Here is a 15,896-nt window from a genome sequence, read left to right on the forward strand (position 1 = left end):
GGTCTCTGGGCTCACACGGGGCTGTCTCCTCCCACAGGCTGCTCGGTCAGGTGGTCCAGACAGTGGTGGACCTGCAGCTGTGGACACACAGGGACTCACGTGTCCACTTTGGCCTAGAAGATGTGCCCCTGCTCACATGGCTCCTGGGCTGCCTGTCCCTGGTCCTAGTGGTAGTCACCAACGAGATTGTAAAGTTACACGAGATTCGGTGAGCTTGTAGCTCCACTGGGCTCTGTCTGTACCCTGAACCTGTCACCTCAATGTCGGCACCCTGCTCAGTCCTCTGATTTGAAGGTCTACACCAGCCTGTTTGTTTTCCTGGTGCTGGATTGAGCCAGCTCCTGTAATACACTCCACCCCCGGCTATAGCCCTGGCAATCTTTACTTAGTAACCGAGATAGGTCCTGATCTTATAATCCTCCTGCCTCAGCCTTCAAGTAGCTAGAATCACAGGCCTGAGCCACCAGGCCAAGTTGTCAACTGTATCTCATTCTATTTCACCAGGGTCCGTGTCCGCTACCAGAAGCGCCAGAAGCTGCAGTTTGAGACCAAGCTGGGCATGAACTCGCCCTTCTGAGCCACTGGCCATGGTGGCCATAGCTGCCCAGCTTCCTGGGGACAGAGCCAGACCTACCAGGAAGTTGGTATCACAAATGTTTCAGGGTTTGTCTTTGTGCCTCATGGCATTGGAGGCTCAGCCGTGGGCACTGGAGACAATTGTCTTCCTGGCTTGGGCTTCTTTTTCACGAAAAGCCACAGGGTTGTAGCCACGGCCTGCCTGCTTCGGCTCTTCCCCGGCCTTGCCAGGGGCACTCTTGAATGTATGACCTCAGGCCCTTGGTAAAGGGATCCTCAGCCCCTCCCCCATGTGTTCCCCATCTTAGGGGCCCCCTCACTCGGCACCCTCTGCTCTTGCATCTACGGCAGCCTCAGTGTCTGTTGGAAAGCAGAGGCTACTGCTGTTCAAGATGCTGTATCCTCCTGCCCATGTCCCATCTTCCCCGGCAAGGGCCTGCCTGTGGTCCGAAGACCTTCCCTTCCTCTGGGCTTGAAGATGGAAAAGGTCCACCTCACCCTGGGGCCCCCATGTCAGCTGACCACAAGTCATCCACAGAGGACCCTGCCCAGGCCCATGTGGCCCTTGCCCTTGTTCTGGGAGACATTTTTTACTTTTTTTTTTTTTTTTTTCTTACTGGAAAATGAGCCTTTGGGGGAGTGAATGTCAACTGGTTTATATTAAAATTGTAAATTGCTTAAAAAACATCCTGTGGTGGATCCATGAAACAGCCAGGAAAGGCTCCCTCCCAGGGCTGCAGCTCTCGGCACTCTACACTGATGAGTGGCCCCCAGGACGGGGTGAAGGGATACCCCCGGACTTGGAGGTTTGCTGCACAGATGCAAACACAGCCCAGTCATGTGGAATGACTCTTTCATTGATGTTAGTTGGGGAAAGAGGTTAATAGTTACAGAGCCCAGGCTAGACCAACTGGGTCCTCCAGCAGGAAGTGGGTAGACGGTTCTTCTGTGGCCCGAAGGCCTTCCCCTACTGCATCCTCTCAGGCAGTTAATAGATAGAATAAATTCCATTTAAAATATATGCATTTCTCTCTGCTTGAAAAATATTATGTACAGTTGTAAGAGTCTGGGCCCTGGGGATCTGTTACCTCACTGCCCGATCCCAGCCAGCGCTGCCTCCCAGTGTGGGATGGCCAGGCAGGAGCAGAAAAGGCCACCGGCAGGAAGGCATGCCCCTGCTGTGTATTTACAGCTCCTATGTACACTTGCACGGAGGGGACTGGCCAACCACGCAGCCTCACAGAGCCCTAGGGTGACTCAGTGGTGGCCAGACAAATTCCCAGACCACAGGGACTTTAGACAAGGCAAGGAGGTGCATCCCCAAATCCCTGTCACCACCTCCTCCTAGAGGAGAATGTTCTACGAGGGTCCCTGTTCAGGGGCCATAGCTGTGCAGTCAGCTGCTCACGGGGAGAGCTTCGCTCCCACACAGCTGAGGCCCCTCAGTCAGGTTCTGACAAGTCCTCTCGGCCTGTCTGTGACTGCCAGCCACTGCTTGAAGCCATTGGAGGCCTCTGCTACGGAAGGATTCTCCAGCCCAACCAGACCTCTGCCTGTTCCCTGTGTGGCACGGGCTTCTTCCACGCTGGGCCGAGGGCGGTGAACACTGGCAGGTGGGAGAGTCACAGGCCAAGGTTTGCTCAGTCCAGCATAGCATCCAGCTGGTCCGCCAGGGCATCGAACATAGTGCTAATGTCATCCAGAATGTGCTTGGTAGACGTCCCTGTGGGGCTACAGCAAGGGAAAACCTTGATGAGATGGGCCAGTGGGTCTGCAGCCAAACACTGTGTACCTCAGGGCTTACTGCTTACAACCTCCCATCGATGAGCTCAGAGGCTCGGGGACAAGGAGTTACCCAAATCAGCGTGCCTGTAAAGTGACAGTCACCAGTGATCTCTGTAGGCCACTCTAAAACCTAGGACCCACTGAGGCCTCTGTAGCCCAAGATGTTGCATGCAGTGGCTCCTTCCGGTGCTCCTGGGCACAGCCCCCTACCCCACCCACCCTGCTCACCCGTCTCGTTCCTCGGTGCCAATGCTCTTCTCAGCTGCCCTCAGTGCGGCTTCCAAGGATGAGCTGGTCTGTTCCAGTCTCTGTTGGGCCCGACCTGGACACACAGGCCCGGTATTCTCGGGCCTTGGAGGGGGTACTGGACGGGGACCGAGCCGGGGGGCCAGCTTTGGGCCTGAAAATGCCAGCTGAGTGCAGGCCACAGACACAGGCTTGGGAGCTGTTCCTTCAGGACAAAAGGTTACCACGTGACTTTGCTAGCCGTGACCCTACACACAGCCCCTTCCCTCCGCAGGTCTCACGTCTTACCTGCTCCAGGCACTTTGAGGAGGGCGGCCGGGGGAGCCGGAGGCTCCGTCTCCACATTGGGCTTACTGCCTGTGGAGTTTGCCAGAGCGGGTCCAGCACTGGGCCCTGGGTGCCCAGGGGACTGAGTTACAGAGCTGAGAGAAGAGGCTGAAGTTCCTTGCGATGGAAGGACGCTGGGCTCAGACCGTTGTGGAGGGTTAGAGGAAGCTGAGGGAGGGTCACACGGGGCTTGGGTGGACAGGGGATTGGAGGGGCCCGGGGTATCACTGCCCACTACCCCAAAGGCCAACAGTGCAGTCTGTAGTGGCTCTCTCTCCTTGCACTTGGGCCTGCGTTTGACAGTATCTGACTCTGTGAGGTTGAAGTCAAGGCCAGGGGGCACAGGTGTCTCACGGGGAGGGGGACCGGCTGGCTTCGGCCGCTGCTTGATAGTCAGGTTCCCCTCCTCTGCGAATGGCAGGCCTTCCCCTGAGCTGCCCCGAGATGGGGGTGTTCCCTCAGGGCCAGGTTCCTCTTCTGTGTCCGACACAGGGCCAGTTGGTGCGGAAGGACCAGGGGACTCCGAGGGGCCGGTTGGTTCACTCAGTGTTCTCCTCCGGGGACCTGTGGCCCCTTCCTTGGGCCCCGAGGTTCCGTCTAGTGAAGGTGGCTCGGTGGAGCCAGAGACAGAACTGAGGCGCTTGGGGGGTGGGGGTGGGGGCCCTTTACGACGGGCACGGAGGGCAAAGGACTGGCTTCGGGGGGTCCCTCGAGTTGGGGTCAGGCTAGGACTAGTCCGGGCAAGGGTGCTGCGTCCTGGTCTCCGAGTAAGCGTGGCATAACTGCCCAGGGCACTGCCCACTGGCCCTTCAGCCTCCCCTTCAGCTTCCCCCTCAGCAGGGCCAGGGCGGCTCAAGCTGTGAGACCGGCGCTTCGGCCGAGGTGGGTCTGGAGGAGCGGCCGGAGAGCCAGCCAAGTAGGAGAAGGCCCGGGGAACACCAGGAGGTGGCCCTGGGGCTGGGCTAGAGGGTAAGTTCTGTGGACACATAAAGACATATGGGGCAGGTCCTTGGCCAGGGAGCGGAGAACAAAGCTTAGAGGGGCGCTCTGTACCCTCCGGAAGGTTCCTCTCCTGTGGGGCGCTGGGGTCACCAACACTGGGCTGGGGAACAGGCTGTTCCTGTGAGTGACCAGAGCCCCGTGAGCGGGCGCCAATGCTCTCCTGGCTAGGAGAACGGGCCGGAGGAAGGGGTAGTGGTTCTGAGCCACCCCCTGCCATGGCTGCCTGTAGCTCTGGGCTCAGCTCACTGCCCTGAAAGGTGAGGAGGCGAGGGCCAGCTGTAGTTGGGCCTTCCCCATTCTCCAGGCCTTCGATGGCCATCAGCTCTGGACCCCTGGTCATCCGGCGTCCGCCTTCACCCAGGGCTTCTCCATGCAGCAGGCCCCGCCGAAGTTCTGCCAGCCGTTTCACACCTAGCATTAGCTTCTTCTGGTGCCCTGGAAGGGTGGACAGAATCAGATGGGGGCTAGCTGGGTCTAGGACGGGTGGTCCCGTCTGCCCTGGGTAGACTCCCTTTTCCCTCTGCTAGAGGTAGGTGGAGTCAGGGGCAGCCAGGGGCCTCTAAGCCTTGCTCACCCAGCTTGTTCACGCCTATCTCCTGCAGCTCCTCCCAGGTGAGGTCGGCCACCAGCCCCATAGAGTCGTAGCCGCTGCTCACCAGCTGCTTGTGGTACTGCGGCAGCCCCAGTGCACACAGCCACTCCAGCAAGTCCACCTGGAAGAGTGCCACCATTAAACCAGGGTCGCCCCATGCCAGAAAGGAAGCATCACCCCCCCCCAACCCCCTCCGAAAGCCACAGCTCTGGGTGAGAGTCAGAGGCCCCGGCCTGGACACCTGCTCACCGGGATATAATTGGGCAGCCACTCAGCAATGCTAAGCTGGGCAATCTCCGAGGCGATCTTCTTCCTGTGTCCAGGCTTGGTCACCCCAATGGCCGTCAAATCCTGTTACACACGGCATGGGGGCATCAGGGCCGCCCTCTACCTGCAGGGCCCTCCTCCCTCTACCTGCCGCAGGTCCTACCTCAGGTGTCATCCGGCTGATGGTCGGCACATCGTAGCCAGCCTGCAGGAAGTGGGCAGTGTAGCCCTCTAGCTGGAACTCACTTAGCCAGTTATGAATGGCCTGTGCATCCTGAGACAGGGAGCAAGATGGGATGAGAAAGTCGGCTGAGAAAGGGACTAACTAGCCCATTGGCCTGTCCCCTCCCTCCCCGAGAGCCAGGTCTAAGGGGATACGGAAGCCCTCCACTTTGTGCCAAGAGCTGACGTCTATTTCCTGTCGAAGCTTCACCTTCCCTTCCAGTAGCTGCTCTGGTCTCACATCCTGGGTGAAGATCTCTCCAGAGCGGTAACCGGCCAGAGGGCGGTGGCTCAGGTTGTCTTCAGGGAGGGGAACAAATGACATCAGAAGTAGTTGGAAGAGGGATGGGCAGGGGCAAGTTCTCACTGCCACCATCCCCACCTGTACAGCCCAAGCTAATGCCACCCTGTTTACCCTTCTCACCTGCTGGGGACGGGGCATGCAGGCCTGGCAGTCCCTGGTCCTCACTGGCAGAGGGCAGTGGCTGGAGACGGAATGCAAGCCTATTTAGTGCATGGGAAACTGGCAGGAGGCAGGCCCCGAGCAGGCCCAGGTACCCTCCCGCCTACCTGAGCGTTCTCAATCAGGAGGCCAGTGCCATGGCCGTTGGTGCCTTCAGAGCTCTGCCCGCTGCCAGCACTGCGGATGCTGCCCACGCTACCCTCGCTGCCCACGCTATTCCTGTCACCTGCTGCAGAGGGCAGAAGCACAGAGGTCAGAGTTGGCGCTGCTAACAGCTGACTGGCAACTTGCCAACGCCCGGTGACCCACGGTGCCTTCTGGGAGGACGTACCTGGACTGTCTGGGCTGAGGCCCACCCGAGGGAGCTGGCCGTAGGGGACAGATGGCAGGGGATCGTCGGCCGCAGGTTGTGATATCCGGGAGAAGCTTGGTCGCAGAGGGGTGGGGGCAGAGGGGAGGCGGGCCACAGGGATGCCCACCCGCTTGCTGACCACCTCGACGATGCCCGGGGGGAAGTAGCCAACACGGTCTGTGCCCCTTTGGCTCTCATGGATGTGGCCCTTCCAGCGGCCATCGGGGTGCTGTTCGAGCACCTGTTGTGATGGCACGGAAGGAAAGGACAGTCACTCTTTGTATTGAGCAAGTGGCCGTGGCTGTCTCTGTAGTAACAGTCCAGCAGGACTGGTCCATCTCTCCTCCTCACGGAGCATACTTCTACCCAAGTTTGGCCACCAATGCCAGCCCAGTGTCCTTGTACCACAGGGCATACGGACGATGCTCTACTCTTCGCTAGGTATGTGACCGAGAGGCTCTGTTTAATTTCTCTAAGCCTCAACTTTGTCATCCCTTTAAAAAAAAAATGCTAATAGAACCTATGAACCCGGGGCTGGAGAGATGACTCATGGGTTAAGAGCACCGACTGCTCTTCCGAAGGTCCTGAGTTCAAATCCCAACAACCACATGGTGGCTCACAACCATCTGTAATGAGATCTGACACCCTCTTCTGGAATGTCTGAAGACAGCTATGATGTACTTACATATAATAAAAAAAAAACAAAAAACAAAAAACAAAAAACCTATGAACCCTAGAGTTGGAAATGATCATTTGAAAGAGAATATACAGATTTAACTCAGCTTACTAACACAGTAAGTACTGTGCCCATACTATCATACTAGTCACAGCAATTGCTTGTCTTCTAAAGGAATGCCTGTGTGGGCCCCTCACCGTGATGACATCTCCTGCTCGGACATTGAGAGCGGTGGGGTCATGAAGGTTCCAGAAATCCTTAAGCGCTCGAACCTTCAAGATCCCTGAAGCCTCTGGGAGACGGAGATGAGCAGATGTCAGTCATGGGACCTGAACGCCTCAGTTGACTTTCCCGCTACACTCTGGGACCTTCTGTAAAGGCTCCTCTGCCAGCCCCTGGCTCCATATTCTTCCCACTCACCTCGAAGTAGCTGCTTGATTTCCCGGCTGGCCTGGGAGGTGGTGAACTGATTGACTATGTCCAGCGCCGTCTGGTTATATGTGTTCCGGATATTCACGTCCACACCTCCCTGGGGCACACGGCAGCACGAGAGTGTATCCCAAGCATTTTGCTTGCCATTTCTCCTCCAGTCCTCCCAGCTACTCCTCCCAACTACCCAGGCAGACATCAGGTCAAGAATGAGCTAGTAAGAGGTGGACTCGGCATCTAAGCCAGACAGGTCTGCACTCCAGCCATAAGTCCTTAGCACCATTCAGAAGAAGTGAGACCCATCAAAAGCATGGTGGCCTTCCATGTGGCCTTCCCTCAGCATGTGGTGGTAGGCCCTTAGGCCCACACCTACCTCCAGGAGCAGCCGCACCACCTCAGTCTTGCCATACAGCGCAGCCTCGTGGAGTGCGGTGCCTGTCTTGGTCTGGCGGTTGATCTCAATACCAGCTTTCAAGAGCTGCCTGTGGAGGCAGGAGTTGTGAGGCAGATGGGTAGGGGAAGAAACAGATAGTGAGGGGTGTGGGGACTGGGACACAGAAAGCAAGAATGAAATGGCAGCAGTGGACCGGAGAGATAACTCAGTGGTGAAGACAGTGCTGCTCTCAGAGAGCCCTAGTTCAAGCCCCAGCAGCTCTCAACCATGGCAACTCCAACTCTACCGTCTCTGCAGTAGACTCTACTGTCTCAGGCGCGTGTATCTGTCCCAACACACAACACATGTATCACTCATGTGCACATACCCCACACACAACACATGTATCACTCATGTGCACATACCCCACACACAACACATGTATCACTTATGTTCACATACCCCCTCACACAACATATGTATCACTCATGTGCACCCCCCAGAACACCTGTATCACTCACATGTACATACCCCCCCGAACACCTGTATCACTCATGTTCACATACCCTACACACACAACACATGTGTAACTCACATGCATATACCCCCCACATAGAACACAAGTATCACTCATGTGTACATACTCCCATAGAACACATGTCATTCACATGTACATAACCCCCAGAACACCTGTATCACTCATGTTCACATACCCCACACACACTGTCATTCACATGCACATACCCCCCCCAGAACACATGTATCACTCACATGCATATACCCCCCAACATAGAACACAGGTATCACTCATGTGCACATACCCCACACACAGAACACATGTGTCACTCACATGCATATACCCCCCCACATAGAACACAGGTATCACTCATGTGCACATACCCCACACACAGAACACATGTGTCACTCACATGCATATACCCCCCCACATAGAACACAGGTATCACTCATGTGCACATACCCCACACACAGAACACATGTGTCACTCACATGCATATACCCCCCCACATAGAACACAGGTATCACTCATGTGCACATACCCCCATAGAACACATACATCACTCACTGCACATACACACCGCCACAGGACACACGCATATGTGCTATTTTTGCTATTTTTTAAAAAGAACATCGAGGAGGCACTGATTAGAATCTAATGGTCCCACAGGATGAGGCTGAGGAAGTGGGCAGGGTCCTTGGGGTACCTGATGACTTCTCTGTGGCCATTCTTGGCAGCCAAGTGCAGGGGTGTGGTGTAGTTGGGGTCACATGGGTCCTTCGCCTCTCCCTCTAGCAGTGCCACGCATAAGTGGCTGTTCAAAAGCAGCTGGGCCACCTACAGTGTACAACACCCAGTTAGAGCCTCCTCCGAAGACCAAACGGAATCTAGCACCCAGCACTAGCACCGAGCACGCTGTGGGGCTGTAGGCCTCACCTTGAGCCGCCCAAATTCACAGGCTAGGTCTAGGGGTGTCTTCTTCAACTTGTTGACTAGGCATGGGTTAGACTGGTGCTGGAGAAGCATTTCTGACTGGGAGGGAGAGCTAAAGTGAGGGAGGCTGCTGGCCAAGCCCTGCCCCACCCCCACCCCGCCCCAGCCCTCCAGGCAGGCTCACTCACCACCTCATAATGCCCGTACTGCGCAGCCAGGTGCAGGGGGATCTGCCCATCCAGCGAGGCAGCGTTGACAGCGGCGGAAGCCCGGAGCAGCAGTCTCACGGGCTCCAGGCGGCCCTGCCAGGCTGCATAGTGTAGGGGGCGCATGCCTGACAGGAGGAGGAAGTGCTGAGAGGGGTCATGGGGATCTAAATAGGGAATGGAGCCGCCCCAGCTGGAAGGGAACAACTCCATTCAGCAATGCTAGCTTCAACCCGCTTGGGTTGAAAAAGGTCCCCCTACTGAGCTGAAATCAGAGTTCTCACTGTGTCCACCCCAGATGATCTGGCAACAAACCCCAGGGCAGTGCTAAAAGCGCTCCTGAACATCCTTATCTAAATATGGGAAATCTGAATTACACACTCCCTTGAAGGAAGCCATTCACAATTTGAGAGAAGGAACCCAAACACCTGGCAGTATATTCTAACTAACAGGAGAGATGTCTGGTCACCAGGGCCTCAGTAGGGGCCCTACGTCCCCCCACTTAATGCGATACACTAAGCTCTCACCATTGCTGTCCTTGATGTCCACAGTGGCTTGAGCCTCCAGCAGCAAGGCTATGAGTTCCAGGCTGCCCCCCAAGGCAGCGTGGTGGAGAGCAGAGAATCTGGCAATGGGGGACACAAAATAGGGGGTATCAATGAGTAGTCCTCCACCCGGCAGTGATGAGTTACTTGCCCCCCCCCCAAATGCCTGCCAGGCCTGCCGTGGGAGCGCACAGCAGCCGGGCCACAGCATGAAAGGACTCAGTGTCTTGGCTGAGAGGCTCATTTGTCTAGCATCCCCCACCCAGCCTGCCCAGAGGAGGGGGCCGTGGGAGCAGAAGCCTGAGGGCTCCTACCCTCCAGGGAAAAAAGGGGCCCAGGAAGAATCTGACCCAAGGGGGCCCCTTCTCTTGCTCAGGGCTAACTCCACAGGCAGGTGGGTGGGCAGGACCCCCTCCCTCTGGCCCTACACAGGCAGGACCCAGAGCTCTAGGCAAACGTACTTGGAGGACCTGATATGAGAGAGAGCAGGTTGTGGAGCCCCAGGACCTTTCCGTTTACCCCTCCCGGGACTCCACCCTTTCGCCAGCTGCACATACCCATCAGCATCCTGGTAGTTAATGTTGAGTCTCTTCGTGGAGCCCAGGAGCTCTAGGGAGTCAGGGGTAGGGGACATCAGGGCACATGCCACCAACCAACTGCCTTGCCCATACCCTCACCTGGCACACTCCCGCCACCCACCTCCAAGGACCCAACCGACCTTTCGGGGTACAGAAAAGCACCTGCCCCATGGCCCTTCCCAGGTCCTGTCCCTATGGCTCGAGGACACTGAGCACTCAAAGCCACTGCAGCAGCGGCCTGCCTTCCCCAAAGCCCCTGCCCAGCTTGTTTATAGAGCCAAAGGGGGCGGGAAAGGGTATCGGCCTGACGTGCCTTCATTAGGACAGGCCCACGGGGTGCATGGCTGGCATTCCTGCCTGAATGGGAGAGAGTCCTATTGTCCAATTAGGCCAAGGGGAACGGGCGTGCAAAGAAGGGCAGGGGCTTAAGTATTCAAGGGCAGAGAGGAGGTTGACAAAGCTGGGCTCTGAGCATCCCTGAGTTGGACCTGGTGGGCAAGGCCACATGGGTCATACTGACACTAGCCTCAGTTCCGTGTCCCAGCCCTACCAATTTGCACAGGTCACCTACAGGACTCTGTCTCCTCCTTGAAAATAGGCTGATCATAGGCTCTGCCCCCTAGAAGTCGCCAGGACAGTATCTGTCCCTTGTGAGCATGGGATGGATGGTGACAATAACCACTGGACACTCTTTACACGTTGGCCACTACACTGGGGCACCATACCCAAACTCTCCTGGGATTTCCACAAACCCACCAGCCGACTTGATATCCATGAGCTCTGACCTAGCTATCCAGGCCTCATTAGAGAAGCAGAGGGCACTGCCTTCCTGGGACAGGATACATGGGACAGGATACATATGGCTGAGAGGCCAGTAGCAGCCTGACCATGTTGGTCCTTGAGGTGTTGGGAAAGGAGAAGCCTTGTTACAGGCCGCCCCTGCCTCCCGTTGGACCCACCCTGCTGGGAAGGAGGGGGCCTCGCTCAGCCCAGGCTGGGCAGGGTGCCAAACATGCTGGTCTAGGCCTGCCCCCCAGGTCCTAGTGGGCCCCCAAATACCCCAGCAGCCTGAGAAAGGCATGGCCTCATTCCATCAGGGTGGGAAGCAAGGGATGGTGGGCGGGGGAGAGGGCTGATACACACAGGGTGGAGCTGTCAGACTCTACACCTAACGGGTGAATACAGAAAAGGTGGGGTAGCTGAGAGAACGTGTGCGAGCTGCTGGAAGGAAGCACAGACCTCCCAGCCTCCCCGTCATCCCCTCTGACAGTTCTTGTAACACGGAACCATTTGGGGGGCTGGGGGGAGAGGGAGGTCTGGAGCTGCAGAAACAGGAAGTGCATGGCTCAGAGGCTGTTCTGTCTTTCCTGGGCTGTGTGACCTTGGCCACCAAGGTGCCTCTTTAAGCCTCAGCGCAGACAGCAAAGGTCCCAAGAGAAGAGAGCCATTGTCCTTTAGGAAGCCTTCCCTTTACTGGGCTGTCCACTAGGGAGAGTCTGGGATGGGGCAGCTGGGTGGCTGGATGTGTCCTCTCTAGGGAGGGGTTGACAATGTGACAGGAGGAGCACAGGAACAGGGGCAGGGCCAGATAGGTGGCTCTGTTCTTTCCAGAACAATAGCCGGAAAGGTGGTGGAGGAGAGGTCCAGAAACTGGGCTGGGGACCCTGGCGGGAGGGAGGGGAGGGAGGGTGGAGGGTCCCGGTTCCTGGCAGTGGCTCCAGGCGCTTCCGCTGTGGCATACATAACCTTCCCCATCTGGGTCCTGGGGCTGGGAGAATCACCACTGTCTCAGACCCAAGCAAAGGATGTGAGTTCAGCTGGTCAACTCAGCCCGTCCATTTCCTCCAAGCAAGGAAGGAGACCTCAGAAAAAGGAGATGGCTGGGGAGGGGCAGAGGGAAGGGGCAGGGCCCGCGTGATGGCACCCCTCCCAGGCGCCGGCTCCTGAAGAGGAGTTCTGGATATCAGGAGGCCAACGTTAAGAAGAATCAGCTAGAGGTTTCCAGTCAGTACAGCAGGAGGAAAAGCGGGTGCCCTGATGCCTCCCTTCCGATGGCGACGGTTTACTTTGGTACTCAGGCCCCTTCATTCCTCTCTGACATCATCCGCGGAGCCCCCAGACTCTTTCTCCCAGTTTTAATTTGGGACACTATGCTTTTAGAACCCCCCCCCCAATGATTCTGATATGAACAGATGTCAGCAGAGGTTACCATGGGAACTTGGAGGAGAGCACAAGGGTTTATTTCTCATCTGACCCGAGGGCAGTGTGACCTTGGGCAAGTCATGAACCTCTCAGTGTCACTTTCCTTATTTGCATAATGGATCTGACGGGAAGCAAGGGGTTACCGTGTTTCATAAACTCCAAGGTTTACAAAGGTCACCCGGGACCTCGTCTTTGTCACCAGTCTCTCTGGCTTCTCAGAGGACAAAAGGAGGTACAGAGCAGGGGATTCCATAAGAAGGCTCAGGCCTCTCACCCAGTGTCCACCTGTATAGGTGAGTCTCCACCTTGCACTGAGGGAAGAAACTTGATCCCCTAGAGACTCTGCCATGGGACATAGAAGACCTGTTTTGGACCCTACGCACCTAGCTGTGAGGTTCCCGCCATCCGCCATCCGCCAACTCCTCCTTCTACCCTCCAGTGGGCCTCACTCTCTGAGGCAGCCAGGACTGTGAGGCTAGCGGCAGTGTGACCAAGGCCCCACCGGGCAGGTGGCCAAAAGCAACAGAGAGGTGAGGGGGAGGAGAGTGGCTCGCAACGCACTTAGACCTTCAGGCCCTCTCCCCGAGACCGACCGCTTCAGTACCTTCCTCCTATCTGGCTCACCCTCATTCACTTCCCTAGGACACAAGGACCTAGGGGCACACAGCTCCACCTCACGCTTGGGTCTCCGCCCTGCTGTGCAGGTGGGTGCACGCCATTAACGTCTTTCCTTTTGGCACCGGCACACTAAGGTGTAGGTGGGGATAAGATGTCTCCAAGTAGCCTGGGGAGTCCTGTGTGTAAGACCCAGGTGTGTCTTGGGGTTCAAACCCCAGTGCTCCCTCCAGAGGTGACCCTCTCTCAGGGAACACTTTCTTCATCTCCAGAGGAGCCGGAAGAACCACCCGCTGGATTAAGACCTGAAGACAAGCCTGAAGATCTGGAAGAGCCCAGGGAGCTTGGCCTTAAACCCAGAGGTCAACTTTCCTCGGAGGTGTGTGTGAGAGGTCCTGTTACCTCAGACGGTCCTAAGAGATGGAGCTAAGTGTCCATCCATACAACCAGCCCTGACTATCCTGCCAGGGATCCAGTCCTCAGGGCTGTGGAAACCTCTAGAACATTAGCATTGGCTACACACTCCCAAGGAACACAAGCAGATTAGCTGGGGAGAAAGGAGCTTTAGTAGCGGTCGGAGTGTTGAGAGTTCCTAGATGCCGCCAGCAAGTTCGAGGTCTGGGGTTCTAAGCCTTACAGAACCCCAAAGCAACCACCAGCAGCAGCAGAAACCCAACCACTGCTTCCAAAGAGGTTTTAGAGACATCCCCATGAAGTGCAGACATAACTACAGGGAAGCTCTGCTTCACGTCTGTGGATGGGGTTGGGGGTGGTCACGCACTTTCCGGACCCACGGCTAGAAGAACAAACGCATCCACAAAGCCATCTCCTGACAGGCAGCCTCAAGGGCTAGCACGTTGGTTGGCTTCGCTCCCTGCTCTGGTCCAGAGCTTAGGACGGAGCCTGGCATACAATAAACAATCAAAAGCAGGAGCTGAATGTGTTTCAATGCGGTCCCTTTGTAGGCAAGGGCTCCGTGGTTCAGAGCTGTTAAGTGACTTGCCCGGAGACACAGAGCAAGAAGGGACCCTTTTTCCTCCCTGGCTCTGATACAGAAGCACTTCTTGTCTACAACAGCACGGTCCTTCTTCCTCAAGTCTGCAAATCAAAGTGAGCCCCCTGCCACCTCCCCCTCACCCCGGCCTCTCTCTGTGGCCCTCAGTACTCAGAGAAGGACCTCAGCTGGATGGCCACCCCACCAAGGACTCACTTGTTTTTGCAGCCTTCACTTTAGCCACCAGTTTCTGCACGCAGGTCACGTCTCCATTCTTGACGGCAAGGATAAGGTCCTGTTCACGACCCATTCTGATTACCGGGTCAGGCTCTGGGACTTCAAGGTCCAGGAAGAAGCAAGGGACCGGCCCAGTCAAGTGTCAGTTCGCCATGCCTCAATGCTTTGGAGGACTCCTGGTCCTGGGGGAACAAGTCTGGTGTCTCAGGCAATGGGCTTCTTGTCAGGCAGAGATATAGTTCCCTCAAGGTGCTCTGGGAGCTGCCACCACAGGCAGGAAAGCCGGTCCCTGGTGGGGTGGAGGCTGTGTGGAAATCTGGCCTGAGATCAGCTTGCAGCTTCCGACAGCCCTGGAATGGGCTGGGACTGGGCCCGCCAATCTTCCTGGGTTAGCGCAGAAGCACCAGTGCCCACCCAGAGAGCAGTCAGCATTCCCTCTGGCGTGAGGCAGCAGCCAGGGACAAGTCCTGAGGGTCTGGAAAAGATACACGTCATCCAATGAAAAGCTGGGTTACAGCCAGGAACCGGGACAGAGAAGATGAGCAAGATAGAACCTCTAGGGAGTCCCAAATCACCCTAGATGCCCAAGGAGCCTTGGAGTGAGTCTAAGCCACTAACGGAGGGGAGGAAGTTTCTGTACTTGAGAGAAATATATCTCGCAAAGAAGAGAGGGGCAGCATTCAAGGAGGGAAAGGCTGGGTTGCCTATGCCCCATGGCACTGGGCAGCACCTCAACCTTGGGCAGGAGGGGCCCTGGCAGCAGGAGACACTGGTGTAGGCAGGGCCAGCAGCCCATTCTCCACAGCCCCAGGCTCTGACACCCACAGACAACAGGCGGGGCCGGGAGGTAGGGCCTGGGAGAGTGGCACGGGCAGATGGTAGGGGTCACTCCCTGTCCAAGGTGTCTGCAGCACACTCCTCACTACCAGGTCCCTAGAGGGTGGACTGGGTGCTTATGTCCCTCACTTTCTGGGGGAGATCTACCTGTTGGATCGGAGAGATCTACAGCACCTGTTGCTAATCCTTTCTCACTGCGTCTGTGGTGGGAGAGAGCAGCTGGGTAGAGATCCAGGACAGAGAGCTTGGACAGGCTGGCCAACTACCTCCCAAGCCTGAACCTGAAACCCCAACTCGACTTCCCGCACAAACCCTTAAGTCAGTTCCTCAGTGGCGGTGATTTTGTTGCCAGAATCTTGTGGCAAGAGACTCGTGCAGGCCTGGGGGCCCAGGTGGGGAACCACTCATTCCTCAGAAGTTCCAAGCCCAAGCCGGAGGGCACTCCCCCTCAAAGCCCGCGACCCGCACTGGGAGAGAGTGCTCCTGGCAGTGCCTGGGGTCGGCTGGCTCCCCCTCCCCTTGGAATGCCCCTCTAGCGCGGCGCAGCTCCCCGCAGCCAAGCCCAGATAAGGCCGACCCCGGGAACAAAGCGGCAAGAGGGACCCGGAGAGTCAAGCGTCCGAGGAATAGATAGAGGAGAACGAAAAGGGGGGCTCGAGGAAGGCGGAAGGAGCAGAGAGATGGAGGAGCCCGCCGATCAGACAAGAAAAGTTAGTTTGCGTCTGCTCTCAAGGGTCCTGACCCCTGGCCCGGGACCCGGCAGTCTCACCTCTCCCGGCCGCCCCGCCGGGGGTCCGGCTGGCTGTGCTCAGTCTCAGGCACTCTGGACTCTGGTTCTCACTGTCCCCCGCAACCCCTTTCTCCTCCTTTCCAAGGCCGGCTCGGCGCCTCCCGCAGGAAATCCCGCCCCTCCCCCCTCCCT

General features: G+C 57.0%; 2 protein-coding genes across 14 annotated transcripts in view; one reads left to right on the forward strand and one right to left on the reverse strand.

Annotated features, from left to right (window-relative positions):
- Positions 1-1,263, forward strand: part of Tmem94 (transmembrane protein 94) — a 33,615-nt gene extending 32,352 nt beyond the window's left edge. For all 9 annotated transcript variants that reach the window (XM_030246339.1, NM_028014.3, XM_006534271.1 and 6 more), the window contains 2 exons: positions 38-208; positions 505-1,263. In XM_030246339.1, the coding sequence (XP_030102199.1) occupies positions 38-208; positions 505-577 (244 nt within the window). In that variant the 3' untranslated portion in view covers positions 578-1,263. The remainder of the gene's footprint in view (positions 1-37; positions 209-504) is intronic.
- On the reverse strand, positions 1,217-15,888 carry Caskin2 (CASK-interacting protein 2). Of its 5 annotated transcripts, none has more exons than XM_030245555.1 (20): positions 15,744-15,888; positions 14,117-14,612; positions 10,069-10,120; positions 9,494-9,591; positions 8,949-9,094; positions 8,764-8,855; positions 8,534-8,664; positions 7,311-7,419; positions 6,929-7,037; positions 6,706-6,800; positions 5,812-6,073; positions 5,588-5,709; positions 5,442-5,502; positions 5,229-5,317; positions 4,959-5,069; positions 4,778-4,879; positions 4,511-4,649; positions 2,896-4,371; positions 2,590-2,812; positions 1,217-2,307 (listed from the first exon to the last, which is right to left on the reverse strand). In XM_030245555.1, exons 6-20 carry the CDS (start codon positions 8,851-8,853, stop codon positions 2,217-2,219), a joined length of 3,210 nt encoding a protein of 1,069 aa, XP_030101415.1. In that variant the 5' UTR covers positions 8,854-8,855; positions 8,949-9,094; positions 9,494-9,591; positions 10,069-10,120; positions 14,117-14,612; positions 15,744-15,888; the 3' UTR covers positions 1,217-2,216. The 5 variants fall into 5 exon arrangements, with proteins under 5 accessions (XP_030101415.1, XP_011247021.1, XP_030101414.1 ...); NM_080643.2 differs by having other exon boundaries at positions 1,582-2,307; positions 8,764-8,859; positions 15,744-15,822; XM_011248719.3 differs by lacking the exon at positions 10,069-10,120.
- Positions 15,889-15,896: the final 8 nt, after the last annotated feature.

This window comes from Mus musculus, chromosome 11, assembly GCF_000001635.26.
Source record: "Mus musculus strain C57BL/6J chromosome 11, GRCm38.p6 C57BL/6J".
NCBI lineage: Eukaryota > Metazoa > Chordata > Mammalia > Rodentia > Muridae > Mus > Mus musculus.